The sequence below is a fragment of the Colossoma macropomum genome, unplaced genomic scaffold (assembly GCF_904425465.1).
Source record: "Colossoma macropomum unplaced genomic scaffold, Colossoma_macropomum, whole genome shotgun sequence".
In the NCBI taxonomy this organism is placed as follows: domain Eukaryota; kingdom Metazoa; phylum Chordata; class Actinopteri; order Characiformes; family Serrasalmidae; genus Colossoma; species Colossoma macropomum.
The window spans coordinates 30,096,214-30,113,161 of NW_023494789.1; the positions used below are offsets into that span (position 1 = coordinate 30,096,214).

General features: G+C 38.0%; 1 protein-coding gene across 2 annotated transcripts in view; it reads left to right on the top strand.

Annotated features, from left to right (window-relative positions):
• slc4a8 (solute carrier family 4 member 8) overlaps positions 1–10,514 on the top strand; it is a 36,431-nt gene extending 25,917 nt beyond the window's left edge. For both annotated transcript variants that reach the window (XM_036570851.1, XM_036570852.1), the window contains 12 exons: positions 312–557; positions 2,504–2,609; positions 2,998–3,159; positions 4,051–4,164; positions 4,302–4,463; positions 5,046–5,297; positions 6,444–6,512; positions 6,687–6,860; positions 7,165–7,296; positions 7,462–7,577; positions 8,447–8,555; positions 9,535–10,514. In XM_036570851.1, coding sequence (XP_036426744.1) covers positions 312–557; positions 2,504–2,609; positions 2,998–3,159; positions 4,051–4,164; positions 4,302–4,463; positions 5,046–5,297; positions 6,444–6,512; positions 6,687–6,860; positions 7,165–7,296; positions 7,462–7,577; positions 8,447–8,555; positions 9,535–9,546 — 1,654 coding nt within the window. In that variant the 3' untranslated portion in view covers positions 9,547–10,514. The remainder of the gene's footprint in view (positions 1–311; positions 558–2,503; positions 2,610–2,997; positions 3,160–4,050; positions 4,165–4,301; positions 4,464–5,045; positions 5,298–6,443; positions 6,513–6,686; positions 6,861–7,164; positions 7,297–7,461; positions 7,578–8,446; positions 8,556–9,534) is intronic.
• The last annotated feature ends 6,434 nt before the right edge of the window (positions 10,515–16,948 follow it).

Sequence of the window (16,948 nt, forward strand, 5' to 3'; positions counted from 1 at the left end):
CAGCCACTCATCTTTGGCTAGAGGGATATTAAGCTCCCTTTATAAATCAAGCTTAGAGTGGTCTTTTTGATCCAAAACCAATTATGCAACTTCCGTACCTGACCTGACTAATGCCCTTGTGGCTGAATGCAATCAATTCCTCAAAGCAATGCTCCAGTATCTAGTGTAAAACCTTCCCAGAAGATTAGAGGGGAGGATGGGAACTAACCCTTGACTACAGAGGAAACATTGGCTATATGAAAGGTGTAATAAATAGTTTCTCGTAATGGAAATCCTGCACCGTTCTCTCTGTTGCATGTTTCTCTCTATAGAGACTATGACCTGTCTTACCTGTCTCTCCGCGCCTGTATCGGCCTCTGGACAGCCTTCCTGTGTTTGATTCTGGTTGCCACGGATGCCAGTTCTCTGGTCTGTTACATCACCCGCTTCACCGAGGAAGCCTTTGCTGCCCTCATCTGTCTCATCTTCATCTACGAGGCCCTGGAGAAACTTGTGCATCTGGGAGAACTCTACCCCATCAACAAGCACAGCGACCTGGACAAACTCACTCTCACATAGTGAGCACATACACATACACACACACTTACATCTTACTGTACCCAATAAGCACAGCATTCCTGTCATAAGAAAATAACATATCTTCTTTTTTATTATTTCTTTTTATTATTTTACAATGTACATTGCACAAAAAAATGAGCATGCACAACGAAGAAGTTATTTTATTTTATTATTCTGACTGAAATTGTATTTTAGCTCTAAAAAAATATTACTTAAACTTTTAGTTAAGAATATTTGTTGTACTAAGAAGTACAAGTAGTCAAAATTTTCTGCATTAGGAGTCTTGCCTAAGGACTTTTGGTTTAATATGGTGTATTTGCCTGAGTCAAACCCTAGTCTGTCATGTGGAGGGCAGCAGTGTTAAGCACCATGCTATAGCAAAGGCAGCATTACTGCAAAGCCAGAAAACACAACATTGAGACATTTAATGCAAGATCTGTAAAATACACTCCATGTGCTATTCATGTGATAAAGACACACCATGACTTTTGATATTCGTACATTATAGATTTTTGAACTTTGCATGATGGACAGTCTTTAGATATTTGCAGAAAGGCAGATGGTAAAATGTGGATTATGCTTAGCATGATTTGGTATGTCCAGTTGTGCCTTTGCAAGCAGTTTCCTGATGGTGTTCAAAAAAAGATAGATTTACTCTAATATAATTTTATCTAATATCACCAACTTTCATACAGTTAACTCAGCTCAGGATGATAAATTGTAAGGGGAATTTTGAATGAGTTCATTATTGTTTAAGGAAAGGAATTTATGTAGATCTAAGAAACTTTTTGCTCTATCAACTTAATAAAAATAATTATTCAAATATAAGTTATTATTTACAGTGTGCCTTTTGTGTGAACGTTTCATGATGATTGGACTTTAAAGGTTTACTTCTGATTTGCAAAAGCAAATCTTTAAGGTTATTACATTACGGTAACAGAATGTGAAGTCTGTTGAAGCTTTTTCAAGTTAACAGGTGTTCAAAATGTGTCTTCCTTCTTCTATTAAGTTATTATTGTGGAGATACGACATTTTCATACTAAACAGTTACACTATATAGACAAAAGTATTGGGACACCCCTCCTAATTACTGAGTTCAGGTGTTTCAGCCACACTCACTGCTAACAAGACAAGATAGACAAACACTGGCAGTAGAATGGGTTTACTTTAAACATAAAGTGACTTTAAACATGGCACTGTTATATGATGCCACCTCTTCCACAAGTCTGTCCTGCTAGATCTGCCCCTGTCAACTGTAAGTGCTATTATTGTGAAATAGAAGCACCTAGGAGCTGTAAAGTTTGGCGAAGGAGGGATAATGATATAGGATTGTTTTTCAGGAGTTGGCCTAGGCCCCTTAGTTCCAGTGAAGGGAATTCTTAATGCTTAAGCATACCAAGACATTTTGGACAATTCTGAGTTTCCAACTTTGGAGGAACAGTTTGGGGAAGACCCTTTTCTGTTCCAGCCTGACTATGCTCAAAGCAAGGTCCATAAAGGCATGGCTGGGTGAGTTTGGTGTGGAAGAACTTGACTGGCCCACACAGAGCCCTGACCTCAACCCATCAAACACCTCTGGGATGAACTAGAATAGAGATTGCGAGCCAGACCAACTCATTCAACATCAGTGAAGTACAATGTGAAGTACAAATGCTCTTCAGGATGAATGAGCAAAAATTCCTACACCGTCCAAAATCTTGTAGACAGCTTCCCTGAAGAGTGAACACTATTATAGTTGCAAAGGTGGGGGGGGGTCAACTCCATAATGTTGCCTATGGATTTAGAATACAATGTTATAAAGGCTTCAGTGGGTGTAATGTGTAGGTGTCCAAATACTTTTGTCCATGTAGTGTGTCTAGACTGTTCTCAAATAAGGATGTGTAAACATGCCCATCTTTAGAAACATAATAGGCCTGTGTCTGTTCTCTTGTCTGCCTGTTCTCAGCTGTAAGTGTGTAGAGCCTGACAACCCCAGTAATAAGACTCTGACGATGTGGAGTGAGAGAAACATCACAGCCTCAGCAGTGCCCTGGAGCAACCTCACAGTGAAGGTAACACCACGTCTCACACTCCATCAAACTGTACTCAAACGTCACACTGAGAGAACGTCCTGCAGCCACAGAAACAAAGCAGCAACAACTTGCACTTAAGAGCATCTTGACTGAGAAGTTAACTATACAGTAAAGGCAGACGTTTTCTTCAACGCAACATAACGTGATAATAACCATTATTAGGTGACGGACATCTTTACACGGAACATTACACCATTGAACAGTGTTCATGTCGGCCGTTGTGTGCTAACGGCAGTGCAGTCGCCTCTCTCAGTTCTCTCATAAAGAGCACGTTTAGAGCTAATCCTCATTTTACTGCTGCCTCAGCACCTCTCTTGCCAATACTCTCAGCCACAGTGTGTCTCTGTGTGTCTGTGTGTGTGTGTAGGAGTGTTTAGATTTCCATGGGCACTTTGTTGGGACGGCGTGCGGTCATCATGGACCCTACACACCTGATGTCCTCTTCTGGTCGGCTATCTTGTTTTTTTCCACCTTCTTCCTGTCCACATTCCTCAAACAGTTCAAGACCAGCAGATATTTTCCAACACGGGTAAGTCAGAAAATGCACATAGTTGTATGCAAAGGTTTCGACACCCCCGATCAGATTTTGAAAATGAAAATAGGTTAACATAATCTCTACAGGGAACAAACTGAAATATGCAAGTTAAGTGCACAGTTTCTATTTACTTGAGTTGAACATGTTGGAAAAAATAAGACTTAACATAGAATATGCCAGAACTTTTGCACCATTTTTTTTAAATGTGTTATATTTAGCAACTAAACAGTAACTATGAATTAAAATATACATTCACACATGCCAGTGGAAATCTACACATAATGGCTGCATGATATAGACAAAATATGACCCCTATATGACTGGTGACTCCTATATGACAGTACATATAGACACATTAGTGAAAAATTGACATGATTTGATGTGACATAAACTGCCAAAATGATATCTTGGCAAGTGAAATCATCTTAAATCTGGTCAATAAATCCACAGTTTCTAGTTTTGAGATTGTTGTAAGAATATTATAAGATTATGTAACTTATTTGCAGACTTTCCTCTAGTGAAATTGTCTTATTCCGAGCATTATTTCTTGAAATAAGCAAAATTATTGTGCAATAGAATAAGATACTTTCGCTGGGTAAAATTCCTCAAAAAAGTAAAAGTCAAAGTTAAGTTAACCCTCTAAGACCCTCAGGCAGAATACCTGTGATTGTTCAGAATTCCTACAGTTCACAATAAAAAATGTAGCGATTGGTTAGAAGCACATTTGCACATTGCAGCCCTCTATGAAATTTACATCACAAACACTAATACTATGATAACAATTAACAAAGCAGACACTACAGCCCTAATACAAAACGAAGATTGATACAGAATATACACTTTAAATAGGTATATCTCTTTGTGTGTGTGTGTGTGTATATGAAGGTGCGGTCTATGATCAGCGATTTTGCCGTCTTCCTCACTATCGTTCTCATGGTCCTGATTGACTATGCCATTGGAGTTCCATCCCAAAAACTACAAGTTCCCAGCAAGTTCAAGGTACAAACACACATGTACACACTCCTATTACTTAGACACACTCCAACACTGTCTTAAATATAACATATAAATATACATATATATGTATGGAAAACAGGTCAGGTGTTATAAGTGTGTTCCTGGTGATTTTTTGGTAGCCAACGCGGGATGACCGTGGCTGGGTGATTAACCCAATTGGCCGGAACCCATGGTGGACAGTGCTGGCAGCAGCAATACCAGCTCTACTCTGTACCATACTCATCTTCATGGACCAGCAGATCACTGCCGTCATTGTCAACCGCAAAGAGCACAAACTGCTGGTGAGAGACAGTGCATGTGTTTAAAAGTGGTAATGCCTTTGTTAAGGCAAAGTCAATGTTTTTTAGTAGCTGTGGATCTATAGATCTCTGTCTGTAATTTATTGAAATGTGTTAAGCATATTTACAAAATACAACTGGTTTTTTGTTTGTTTAATTTCATCCTAAGAAGAATCCTAAGTTTCTGTAGGCCTGTATTTATATGTTTGCCTGTTTCTTTGTAATCATTTTCATATTACTAAGGTTGGCTGTCATCAACTAGCTCACAGTGTGATACACATCACAATACATGTCACAATGCATCATCATATCTGAACTGGATCACAGTGTCTTCTGTGTCTTCTAGTTCTTTCCCTCCCATTTTGAACAAGAAGCAATCTGCAAGCTGGATATATAGCTGTAGAAGGAGCTGGAGATTTACTGACTTTTTGTAGCTACTGGCAATTGTAGTTCAACAGATAAATAAGTAACTGTTGATAAAAAGGTGGAAATGGTTTCAATGTCATTTTTTGAAAAATAGAATTGCCATTGTTAGAGCTCTATTGTCAGAGCTCTAATTCAAAGTGTGTCCCTTCGTCTCTGTAGAAAGGCTGTGGGTACCATTTAGACCTGCTGATGGTGGGGGTGATGCTGGCTGTGTGTTCTGTAATGGGCTTGCCGTGGTTTGTAGCAGCAACTGTGCTGTCCATCTCGCACGTGAACAGTCTGAAGCTTGAGTCAGAGAGCGCTGCCCCCGGAGAACAGCCTCGCTTCCTGGGCATCAGAGAGCAGAGGCTAACTGGCCTGCTCATCTTTCTGCTCATGGGCTGCTCAGTGTTAATGACTGGTGCTTTACAGGTAATCAGATTGCATGTTTTTTTCATGAAACTTCTGTACAGTACAGGAATTTTTATTTGAAAGCAGAATGGAACGTGCAGGGCATTGTAAGGAAAAGTAGTATCTAAAGAAAACTAATTTTTATTGATTTACCTCTAATTTAGTGGCATATTGAATATGGAAACATAAGACACATGTAGCTTCACTAGTTGCTTAAATAATGGACAAAACTTTTGTCTTTGTAAACGTTGTGCCCTCTGATTCTTATCACTCTAGAGAAATCAGTAGGCAGTAAATTTCTCTAGAACTAGAATGTTTTTCTTCAGGGGTACCCTACATGACTTCAAGTCAATTATGCTGAAGTTGGAAGAGGAATTCCACTGATTCTTTAAAATGTCTGCATAATTAAAATAGTTGTGAACAAAATAAGTCAGAGTGGTGTGAAATGCTGCATTCTCGAGAAACTTACAGATTCAGAATTGTTCACAGTGGTGGTGATAGCAACCCGACGTCTAAGAAGTTTAATGCCGTAAAAGCTCCCTCCCTTTTTTTAATCCAGTCATGGTACAGAGGTACATGTAGGGTGCTGTAAGGTAAAACAATCCCAAAAGAAACTTTTTTTTTCTGATTTACCACTATTTTACCATTTTCAACATTACATATCGCTGCTGCTGGAACAAAACATTGTATCTCCAAAATGATAACTTTACAGGGGATGAAAAAAACCTTTTAATGTAAATCAATGGAACCAGACTTTTTTCCAAGTTATTTTTGGACATTTCTTTTGGTCTGTTCATCTTTAATTTGTACACAGTATTAAGGGCACAGGCGTTTTCAAATTATGTCAAAAACTTAAAAATGCTGAAAATGGAGATACGACAGCAGTGATATAAAAACTCAGAAGACGTGTTGATTCCTTGGTAGTTTTGGGTAGTACATACAATGGCTGTATTTTCTTTGTAGACATTGCAACCCCTGGGTTCTGACACCACTACTGTAAAGAACTCTGAGTCACTGAGTTTATCCACGATGCACCATTTCACATCCACACACACTCTCAGTGACTTTGTTTACATCTCAGCAATCGAATTATGCAGAAAGTTTGACAAATTAGCAGAATTCAGTGGAATTCCTTTTTAAGTGCTCATGTCTCCTGTGTTTCCGCAGTTCATCCCCATGCCGGTTCTGTATGGAGTCTTCCTCTATATGGGTGTCTCGTCTCTGAAAGGCATTCAGGTACTGCACCATTCACTCGAATACAGAGTGACCTGTCCTTAAAGCACACCCTCACTCTCAAAACTCTCACTGACACACTCAGTGATGTATGTAGCGATTACTTAGTCCCTAATGAACAAACGTTCACTCACCCATCTCTCTCTCTCTCGATCTCTCTGTCTCTTTCTCTCTCAGTTCTTTGACCGTCTAAAATTGTTTGGTATGCCAGCGAAGCACCAGCCAGATTTTATATACCTTCGTCATGTCCCTCTGAGGAAGGTCCACCTGTTCACTCTCATTCAGCTTACCTGCCTCGTACTGCTGTGGATCATCAAGACCTCTCCTGCAGCCATCATATTCCCCATGATGGTAGTCCACTACAGTGCACTTTCTCCCACATTTCCCCCAAATAGCATTTGCTTACAATGCATCTTCCCACAACTTTTTAACATTCTTAAACACTAAGGATCTGTTGGTGGGTCAAGACTTCTGTTCTCGACTGTCTTAACTATGTAGCTTACACATAAGTTTCATAGCAGATACTGAGAAATTCATAGTAATTACTGGATAACAAGTTTGAAGTGAGTACATTTTGCATGTTGAAATTTTGGGTGCAGTCAGTAGATGTTAGCAGTGGTTGTTTGAGCTCTGATTGTGTGTTTTGTGATGCCAGGTGCTGGCACTAGTGTTCATTCGTAAGCTGTTGGATTTCTGCTTCACTAAACGGGAGCTCAGTTACCTTGATGACCTCATGCCTGAGAGCAAAAAGAAGAAACTAGATGATGCCTCTAAAAAAGCAGAAGAGGTACTGCAGCCACTCACACCACACCAAACACCTAGCAAGCATGTAGTACCTGTCAGTATCAATATTCTAATCACAGCTGATTAGTAGATTTTGACTACCAGTTTCTGAGCAGTGTGTATGCTGATGATCTGAAACGTGTGTGCCTGTGTTTCTGTTTGTGTGCAGCAAGAGTCACAGGAGATGTTAGTTGATGACTCTGATAGAGGAGACGACAAGAGCATGGTGGAGATCTCTATGGAGAGTAGCAAGTCACTACATTCACCTAAAGCACCAGACCCTAGGTAACACTCTCTCTCTCTCTCTCTCTCTCTCTCTCTCTCATTCTGTCAATCTCTCTCTAGCTTTCTTTTTGCCTCTTTTTCTCTTACATAAACACACCTAGTCAGAAATAAACTAAAAATAATATAGTTACACTTAGTAAATGATGAAATACCAGTTAATCTGATATACAGGTTAAAATCTCCATAAGATATGGGTTTTGTTATTATTGGTATACTAATATTCTGCAAATAAACACAGATAATGTGATGCACAAAAAGTGCAAAACGAATGCATTAGAATGGGGACTAGGGCATCCTTCACTCGGTCAGCAGCTTCAGGCAGTCTCTGGCCTGGTCATCACTACAAGCTAAGAGGCTCTGCAGTTTCTCAGCTAGTACTGATTGTGTACATGGCTTGTAATAATTCAGAATTCCCAGCCACGTCTAAAAGCCATAGATCTCAACATGTTTGAGTTTAAGAGAAGCATGAATGGGAGGAATGACTTAAGAATTTGTATGTAAAACAACATTCAGCACTGTTTTTGCTGGGTTTAGAGAAGCCGCCACGTGCTTACATGCACTTGCCTTTATCTCATTAATGTTAGAAATCTATATTGTTCATTTCTGTTTGTACTATTTTGCCCACATTTTTTACAATTTTAGATTTCCTTCAGTTGTTAAATATGAAGGAAGTGAACGAAGACATCCTAGAATAATTTGCCATTGTTAATCTATAAAACTGGTTTACTTAAGCATGCAGAGTGGTTTTATTTCATACCGCCCACTACCCCTTCTCCAATCCTAACACCTCTCCTCATGTCCTGTCCTCTCCTCATGTGTTTTCTCCTCTCCTCTCCTCTCCTCATGTGTTTTTTCCACTCCTCCCCTAGGACTGACCCCTCTGATATTAACATCTCTGATGAAATGTCTAAAACTACTGTGTGGAAGTCTCTTAGCTCCAACCACAAGGACACAAATCGTTCATCAGGGCACAAAAAGGCAAGGAAAAACACACACATGCACACAGCGGTCTGCTTTGATGTGTGAAATGTTATGTATCTCATTCTCTTTCTAGCATCACACTCCTGTCTGCTCCCTTTTTCCTAATTGCCCTAATTCTGTCAGCCAGACTTTGTCATGACTGTCTTCCTGATGATGCTGACTTTAATTAGTCTTTTACATATCAGCAGTGAGCTCAGCAATTTCAGAACACTTTTGTAATGTTTGTTGAAATTTACTTCACGTTCCGACAGCTGACATAAAAATATAAGCTCAAAGAAAAAATGGGTCCCTGTGGCTGCGGCAGGCTCTTTAAATGCAAGAAAACAACCACCAGCACTCAACTAACCGGGACAAGGAGGCTTATCTGCTTTGTGGCTGAGCTGTTGTGGCTCCAAGACGCTTTCACTTTACAATAATAACACTTACAGTTGACCAGGGCAGATCTAGCAGGTTAGAAATTTAATGAACTGATTTGGGGCATCCTATGACAGTGCTAAGTCACTGAGGTCTTGAGTATGACCCATTCTACTGCCCTTGTTTATCTATAGAGTTTTTATGTGCTTGATTTTATCTATTTTATTTTCTCAGTAATGGCTTCTGCACATAGTGTTGAGTTGTCTTCTAATTGAAACCTGTGGATTTTTTCACATCTGAACCAAGAATGTAATTTGATCTCTCAACGATGAAAGCTTTAAGTACTTTTTGTCTGATGGTGACATTTTGGTGGTCTAGCAGGTCTTGCACGGTTGTTGGGTGTCCAGTTTTGCAAACTTTTTTTTTTAACTTATTTCTTAGTTTGACTTTCCCCTTTCTTATTCAAGTGGATTATTTTACATCTAATCTCTTTACATCTAATAATTTCTCCTGAAAATGAAATTATAAATTATGTTTATAAATGGATATACTGTATAACTGTGCCTGTTTCTTCTCCCTCATTTTCTTCTCTGTACGTGTGTGTGACTGTTTTTTCACACAGGATTGCCAGTGAGACAGACCCTTAGGACTTGTTCAGCCATTGGAAACTACTCGCAAAGACAGATACAGTCAGACAAACATCCCTTCTCTTTCATGTTCTCAGTTTTAATCATACATTCACTCAAACACAGATTCAAACAAAATGTACCATAAATCCTCCTAGTCATGAGGTGTGAATGTATATTTGTGTGAGTTTAGTGTATGGGTCAGTGTGTATGTACATGTGTATAGAGGAGTAGTGGAGAGGAGTAGAGGCGTATACTGCTCTAAACCAAACCAGGTTATTTTTAATGTGTTACATTGAGTAAACACTGTCTATGACGTCACAGTACTGTGCCATATGTGTGTATTTTATTTTATGGTGATGTTATGAATTTGTAGAACAATACAATGGATAAAGTTATAGAAATTTTAAACTTAAATTACTGTTGGACATAATGCTGTACTTGTGTGTTGTGGTGCGCTGTCAAAAAAATATGAATAATCTCAGTAATAAGAGTAGCGTGTCTTAAAAATGTGCTTCAGCCGGGTGAATGATTAATCATTTTAAAATCCAAAACATTCATGTGGATGAAGATGCAGATTGTCCCAGCACGAAAACATTTACTGGACACATGTCGGGGGAGAGCTCAGAGCCAGAATGTATTGAGCCACATTAGTCATAACTGATAAATGTGACCACTCCAGAACCTATCCATTTTGAGCAATTGTTTTATGTTAGACAGTGTTAAAAATGAGCAATAAAAGGAAGGCAGGGATGATAACAGATAAGCGGAGGTTGGGTGATCATCAAATAGCAAATTTTTTTGCACCATTTTAAAAGCTTCCATTAATTTGCAAGCACACCTCTTAATAAACACTATATAGCTGAATTAAACAGATATAACAACATCTGTTTAAGCACTGATGAAAGACACATGACAAAAAGAAAGGCTCCTCAGGGTTTAGAGACTAAATCTTAACGTAAAGCCACACTCTGCAGTTTTAAAAGCCATTTTATGATATGTGAACAGCCCTGTGCACATTTAAGACAGTTTTATTTAGATACCGTGAAAGCTCAGAGCAACATTCTTATCCCATCTTCAGTATATAAGAGGTTTTGATTGCATTGTGTACAAACAGAAACAATGCAGATGACGCTATTAGAGCATCACAACATGCTTTTTCAGATTACTATTTGTTCTTCAAGTCAAGTGGTCTTTATGGTCATTCCTCAGTATGACTTTCTTGAGGCCCCATGGTGCAACACACAACAGCAGCATCTGGTCTGTTCATTAATTTGGGGGGACATGACATAGCACCAATCCCTTCCTTCAGCTTTATAGCAAATCAAGTGGCAGGGTCACTTGTTTTCACAATATTTTAAGCACTTCTTCCCCTATGTCTTTATAACAGGCCACCCCATTTTTTTTACTTGTACTATACTTTTAAATATGGGTGCCATTTAAGTTGAGTTTCAGGACTGAAGAATTTCACAATTTTAACCTCAATAAAATGAATCTTTATTTGTAGTTGCACTTTGTGTAGATATACAACAGATATGATTTTCTATTTTTAAGAGAATTATGTCAGAGAGCATAATTGTGTATTTATTTTAGTAAAATATCTTTTCTTTTTATATGTATTAAAATAGCAGCTCAGTGAATGCGGTAAGAAATGGAAAGTTGAACGTGAATTAATAACAGAAATGTATTTAGCTTACAGTGATAGAGAAATAGCTGTGGCATATGTGGAACACAAACTGGCATCTGATTCCATAAAATGTCCGTTGGGCAATATTTTAAGAGCAAAGTCAGTGTAGTTAAAGAATATTTTAAAAGGAATGTATTAAAACACACTCTAAGGTCATCAACACTGCATTGTTGTTGGCATTCAGATTTTAAAGATTGTATATGATAATAATAATAAATTACTATAAACTTGATTCAGATTGTCAGAGCATATGATGCTCAGTAGAATGTTAATTACATTTCGTCATGTAAACGTTGGTCTGTTAATCTATGAATATGTCAGATATGTCTTGAAAAGTCTCTGGATTGAGAGAATGTTATTTTGGCCAAAGCTAAGAAAATATACTATAACTCAGTGTTTGATTTGAATATTTTTTTAAATGTAATTAATGCATATTTGTGCTGCCCTGAATGTGCTTTGCGTTATTGTTGCCATTGTTATTGAACCCCCAGGATATCTTTGTCATCATGTTCAACACAACTCTCCTGTACTCTGCTGCCCACAGTTGATTATTGATTTGGTTTATATGAAAATTGCTTATGTAATGGGGTGTTTACAAAAAAGGTCTGTCCAACATCGGACTACATTTCCCACTGATCTAACTGACTGTCTGACCAAAGCTTCTAATCCATTTATTTGCTGTGCTTACCTCTTAGCAGGTAATCATTAAAACCAGCAGCACCTGTGTGTGTTTTGGCCTATATTGCCCTTTTCTTGCTCAGACAGCAGAGGAAATCTATACATATACAGTGCTTACCCTAATATCTATTACTGTAATTGCATGGGCAGAAGCAGCAGAGGGAAACTGAATAATGTGGTAGTAAGAGCAGAGTGTGTTTGTGTTGCTGTGGTGACCAGTATAGTAACACTCAGATTGTTAGGTCAGACCTGTTGTCTCTGCAGTTAATAAATGCTCAATTGACTTAAGAATCAAGTGGTATATAATTCTAATTGTTTTCTATGTTCATGTGCCCTGATTTTGGATTATAGACAAAATAAAGTATATTGAACATATTGATCTCTGTCCCTGTTGTACGTTATTAAAATGACTGTGACTTAATAATTAGCTGTCCAGTGCATGGTCTGTGTTGCTTTTGAGTGCTTACTTGGGTTGACCGTGATAAGACAAGACATTTAGTGCTCAGATTTTAGCGCTCAGAGGGACTATAACTGTTACTGCTAATGTGTTCCACTTTTAGTTGCAAGGACACAGCTTTAGTGATGATACTGTAAAATATGAAATGCTGTGTCCACTGGCAAAAGTAATGGACTGAGCTTTGCTTCCTTTTTCTAACATATCACGTTAGAGCTTAGCATTATATCTTCTTTATACTGGCATACCTTAATACTAACACACCATTGTAATGTTCCAGTTTAGCGATATTTTTGACTATATATTTGATAGCTGATGAGCCTTTCTATTCTATTTTTATGCTTTACTTTTGGCATCCAGGACATGAAAGTTAACTGTAATATCTGTATGTCTGTTGGGTGCTCCAGATTGTTTTGAAAGGACAGTTATAAATCCATAAAAGCTGAATAAATAGTAAAATTATGCTTACTGTCTAGTTACTGTTTTTAATTCCTACTAAGAATTATGTTGTTAACAGAATTAATCCTAACTTAAATATACCGCAATACTATATATTGCATTTCTTTCGGCTCTGTCCAGCAAAAATCATAAAATGAATGCACAGACATTTGTATCTTTGCATAAAGTACCCTTTTCCTTGCATGTACATTTTATTACATACATACATGTAAATTCCTGCAATTTCCTTTAAGTTTTCATATAAATAGAATGGAGTGATGAAGTGTACTCTTAAAAGATCCAGAACTGCTTTTTGCTCCATCTCTATCTCAGCAGGTCACTTTCAGCTGCAGGTTGCTGAGAAATAAACAGAAAAAGGAGACAGTTCAATCCTCAGGAGAGCTTGTCCTGCTGCCATGTTCCTACACTGACCTTCAGACCAAACCACCAAACCACAAGCACTCTGGTGGAAAACATATGCCTTTCTACCTTTGTAACTAAACCAACGGCTTAGAGGATAAACTCAGCTCTACAGGACAAATACCCCTGAAAATCTCTCATTTTACTCTGACCGAGCAGGACCAGAGGGTGCACTGCTGTGAGTTTTATCGTCTTACTCTGTCTACAGTAAAAAGTACTTATCCATTCAGTCACATTAGTATAAATATCATTCAATTTGCAGTTTTTTGTTATCTCTGCTTAATCATCATCCACACACTGGATCATTTCAGCTCAGAGGTTCAGTATGTTAATTGGTGAATGGAATGGTTTCTCTTTCATATCAGCCCTAAACATACATAGTAGAATTATGCACAGAGACTATATGCCTTACATTTCTGTTGCACTTTCTCAAAAGTGAATATGGAGAACTCACAGGATTCCAGATGTATTCCAGATCCTCTAATATGCCCGTCTCAGTTAGCCTATCTGCTGAAAGTCCTGCATACTTACGTTTTCTACCTCCTCATACTTGTTTCTGTCTCTCTTGGTCCTTCAGTCTCTTTAATTCTCAGCTCTCTTAGCTTTCTTATCACTGCAGTTTCTATAATATATTATAATATAACATTTCCTCCAGATACTTATTTATTATTTAATATATGACCCCCTGAAGAAGTGCAGTATGAATGGAAATCAAAGGAGATTCTTCAAGCCTGATTGTACCTTTTAAACCCTGAATGCAAATCTTTCAAATGCGCACACAGTTCATGCATTATTACTGTGTTCTATGTGTTCAGGTTTCTTTTATTACTACACTGCTAGGCTGGTGGAATTAATCTCAGTACAGATGGAATGTATAATAGACCACATAGTGCACCAGTGCAGACATAAGGGCATAACATTAGTACAACATAAGGACATAAATGCAGCCAAAAAAAACCCTCAAACTTTTGTGTATTTATAAACTGTATGGCTTTGGGGAAGAAACTCCAGTACTCAAGCCGTTCTGTCCTGCCCTTTAGTGACCTGTACATTCTGCCAGAGGGGAGACACTGACAAAGATGGTGAGCTGGGTGGAGTGGGTCATCCATTATCTTAGTTGCTTGTGAGATGGTACTTTGTATGTATATGGGGTCTAGTGTAGGATATCTGCAGCCTATGATCTTGGATGCTCTGGTGATAATTCTGTCCATTCTCTTTATTATGTGCTTAGATGTGTTTCCATACCAGACAGTAACCGAAATTAATATATTACTCTGGATTATGGCTATGTAAAATTGGACACTTAGACATTGCATGACTTTGTGTTATCTCAGGAAAGAGCCTTTATTTGTTCTTTTAGATGATTGCCATCGGGGTCCCATTTCAGATTGTATTGCTAATATGCGTGCCTGGAAACTTGAAAGAGTTTGTTATGCATTGACTGTTAATAAGAATTAACAGAATTATGATTCACTGTCATTGCATAAATCTTAAAGCAAACTGCTCTCAGTAGGACCACACTATGTTAGGATTCCTAGAGAGGGAGACAGAGAGATTATATGCAAAAGCAATTCATTCTCATTCCTGTAGAGCTGAAGATAAACCTGCATGCTCTTCATATTTGCTTGTATTTTCAATTAGCAGTTACACTACATTATTAACGTGCAGAATCAGTCTTTCCCTTAAAACATGGCAACAAACTGAAGCACAATGATGATGAGCTGTCTGGAAGGGTGAGTGGCTTTCAACACAGGTTTCTGTAGCTTTGTATGTGCTCAGTGAGTGTGTATTGGTGATAATCACTCAATAATTTATCGTGGGACCTTTAAGGAGGAATGAAGGAGACACAATATTTAACAGCTGGCAACAGAATGCTGGGCTGAATGCAGATTGGATTTCTCCAAACCTAAAATATTGGGATGAAGGAAGAGGTAAAAGGATGAGCAGAGCATACTTTTCCCACTACTCAAGGATTTGTGGAGATCAGGCCTTATAATAAAATTACCTAGTTGTCTTTTGCTTTTGTTTGTTTGTTGTTTTAATAACATAATCCATGTGAATACACAAAAATTGTATGTCTTCTTTTATGACTGACCAGTTAGATGTGAACATTTCCTTTAAAACCTGTAAGAAGGCCTAACAGTGCTTGTTGTGTTTTACAGTACAGTTCTTGTTAGACACAAGAAAATACACCAGAGGGAGCTAGAGTAGTTTTCAGTAGATTTTCAAGAAGAGCAGAATATGTTTTACAGCTACACAGCCAAGTCCTTATAATGTCTCTGTGCACAGTGATAAGAAGGCTCAAACTAACTAGACTAGATTCATGTGTGGTACTTTGTGATTGGCATCATAATAGCAGCACTATAGTACTTGTGTTTTGATAAGACATTTGGGGTACGCACACAAGCGTCAATAAAATACGCACATTTAAATGTCATATTAAAGCCTGTAAGCAGTAAGAAACAAGATTTATAGACCTCCTTACAACATTAGTTTTTAAGGGCATGTTCATATAAACAATCAATTTTTACATTTTAATGCCTAATGCTTTCACCCAACTTGTGACAAAGCAGGTATATCAGAGCATATGTTATAGTAAACTGCTGTCAGTAGTACCACACCATTTTTTAGTTTGGCAGAGCAAGTGTAAGATATGGGTTGAATAGGTACAGAAATGGCTGCAAAACCCCCAAAACAAAATTATAAACATTGAAAATGTGCATAATAGGTCTCTTTCAAATCAAAAGGCCAAAAGGCCAGAGCAGCATTGCTCCAACACTTGGCTGTCTCTGGCTCTCTCTCCATTCCCAAAACACAGAGAACAGCCTGCTACTGTTGACCTCCAGAATGCCCCTCACTTTTTGGCCTCATTTAACCCATTTTTAAGCTTGTCTCTCATACATCATCCAAGAACCTCTGTCCAATCAACTTAAAGTATTTCTTTGTGCCTTCCAAGTGTGCAAACTAGATAGATTGGGAAGACGTCAAAGATGACACGTGTTGTTCTTTTCATACAATTAATTATTTTTTGGGCACAGCATGACCTGTTCTTTACGACCGTAACTGCCATTTAGTTTTAGAGAGCGCGCCCCTGGATCATTTCCCACTGTTTTAAAACAAAACAATAAAATAAAAAGCCTGGATATAATTTCAATGGATTATGTCGCAATTTTTTTACCTGACCAAAGGTACTGAGATGTACCCTTGAGAGTACCAACCCCGTGACGAGGGGTACTGCCACAGTGACAGTTTTGTACCTTTTTTCTAAGAGTGTAGTGTCTTTTTAAAGATAATTTGAGAAAATTAGGTCATATTTTGAAATACTAGGTCAGTATTTTTTTCTCTACTTGTTGGGAATCAGCTTCCATGTTAACCAGTGTGGACTGAAGTTTAGCTTCAGCCTAAAAAAACAGAAGAAAAAACAAACAGACTATAGCTCTTGCTTTGACGTATCTGTCCTCTTTCGACACACTGTTGATGAGTCATTAATGCTGAACCTCAACCTAATACAAGGTGTGTCGCTCTTCTTCCATCGTTCCTGAGAAATAAAAGGTTCATGTGAAGCATTGATCAATTACATATGTTTAGGAGCTGATTAGGAATTATATATTAAAAAATGTGTTATAACATATACACTGAATCTTTACTTGTTTTATTTTTATTGAATATTAAATTTGAAATTCTGATTGTGATCCTAATAATGGGGGTGAAAAATAAGGTTGTGCATAAAGAA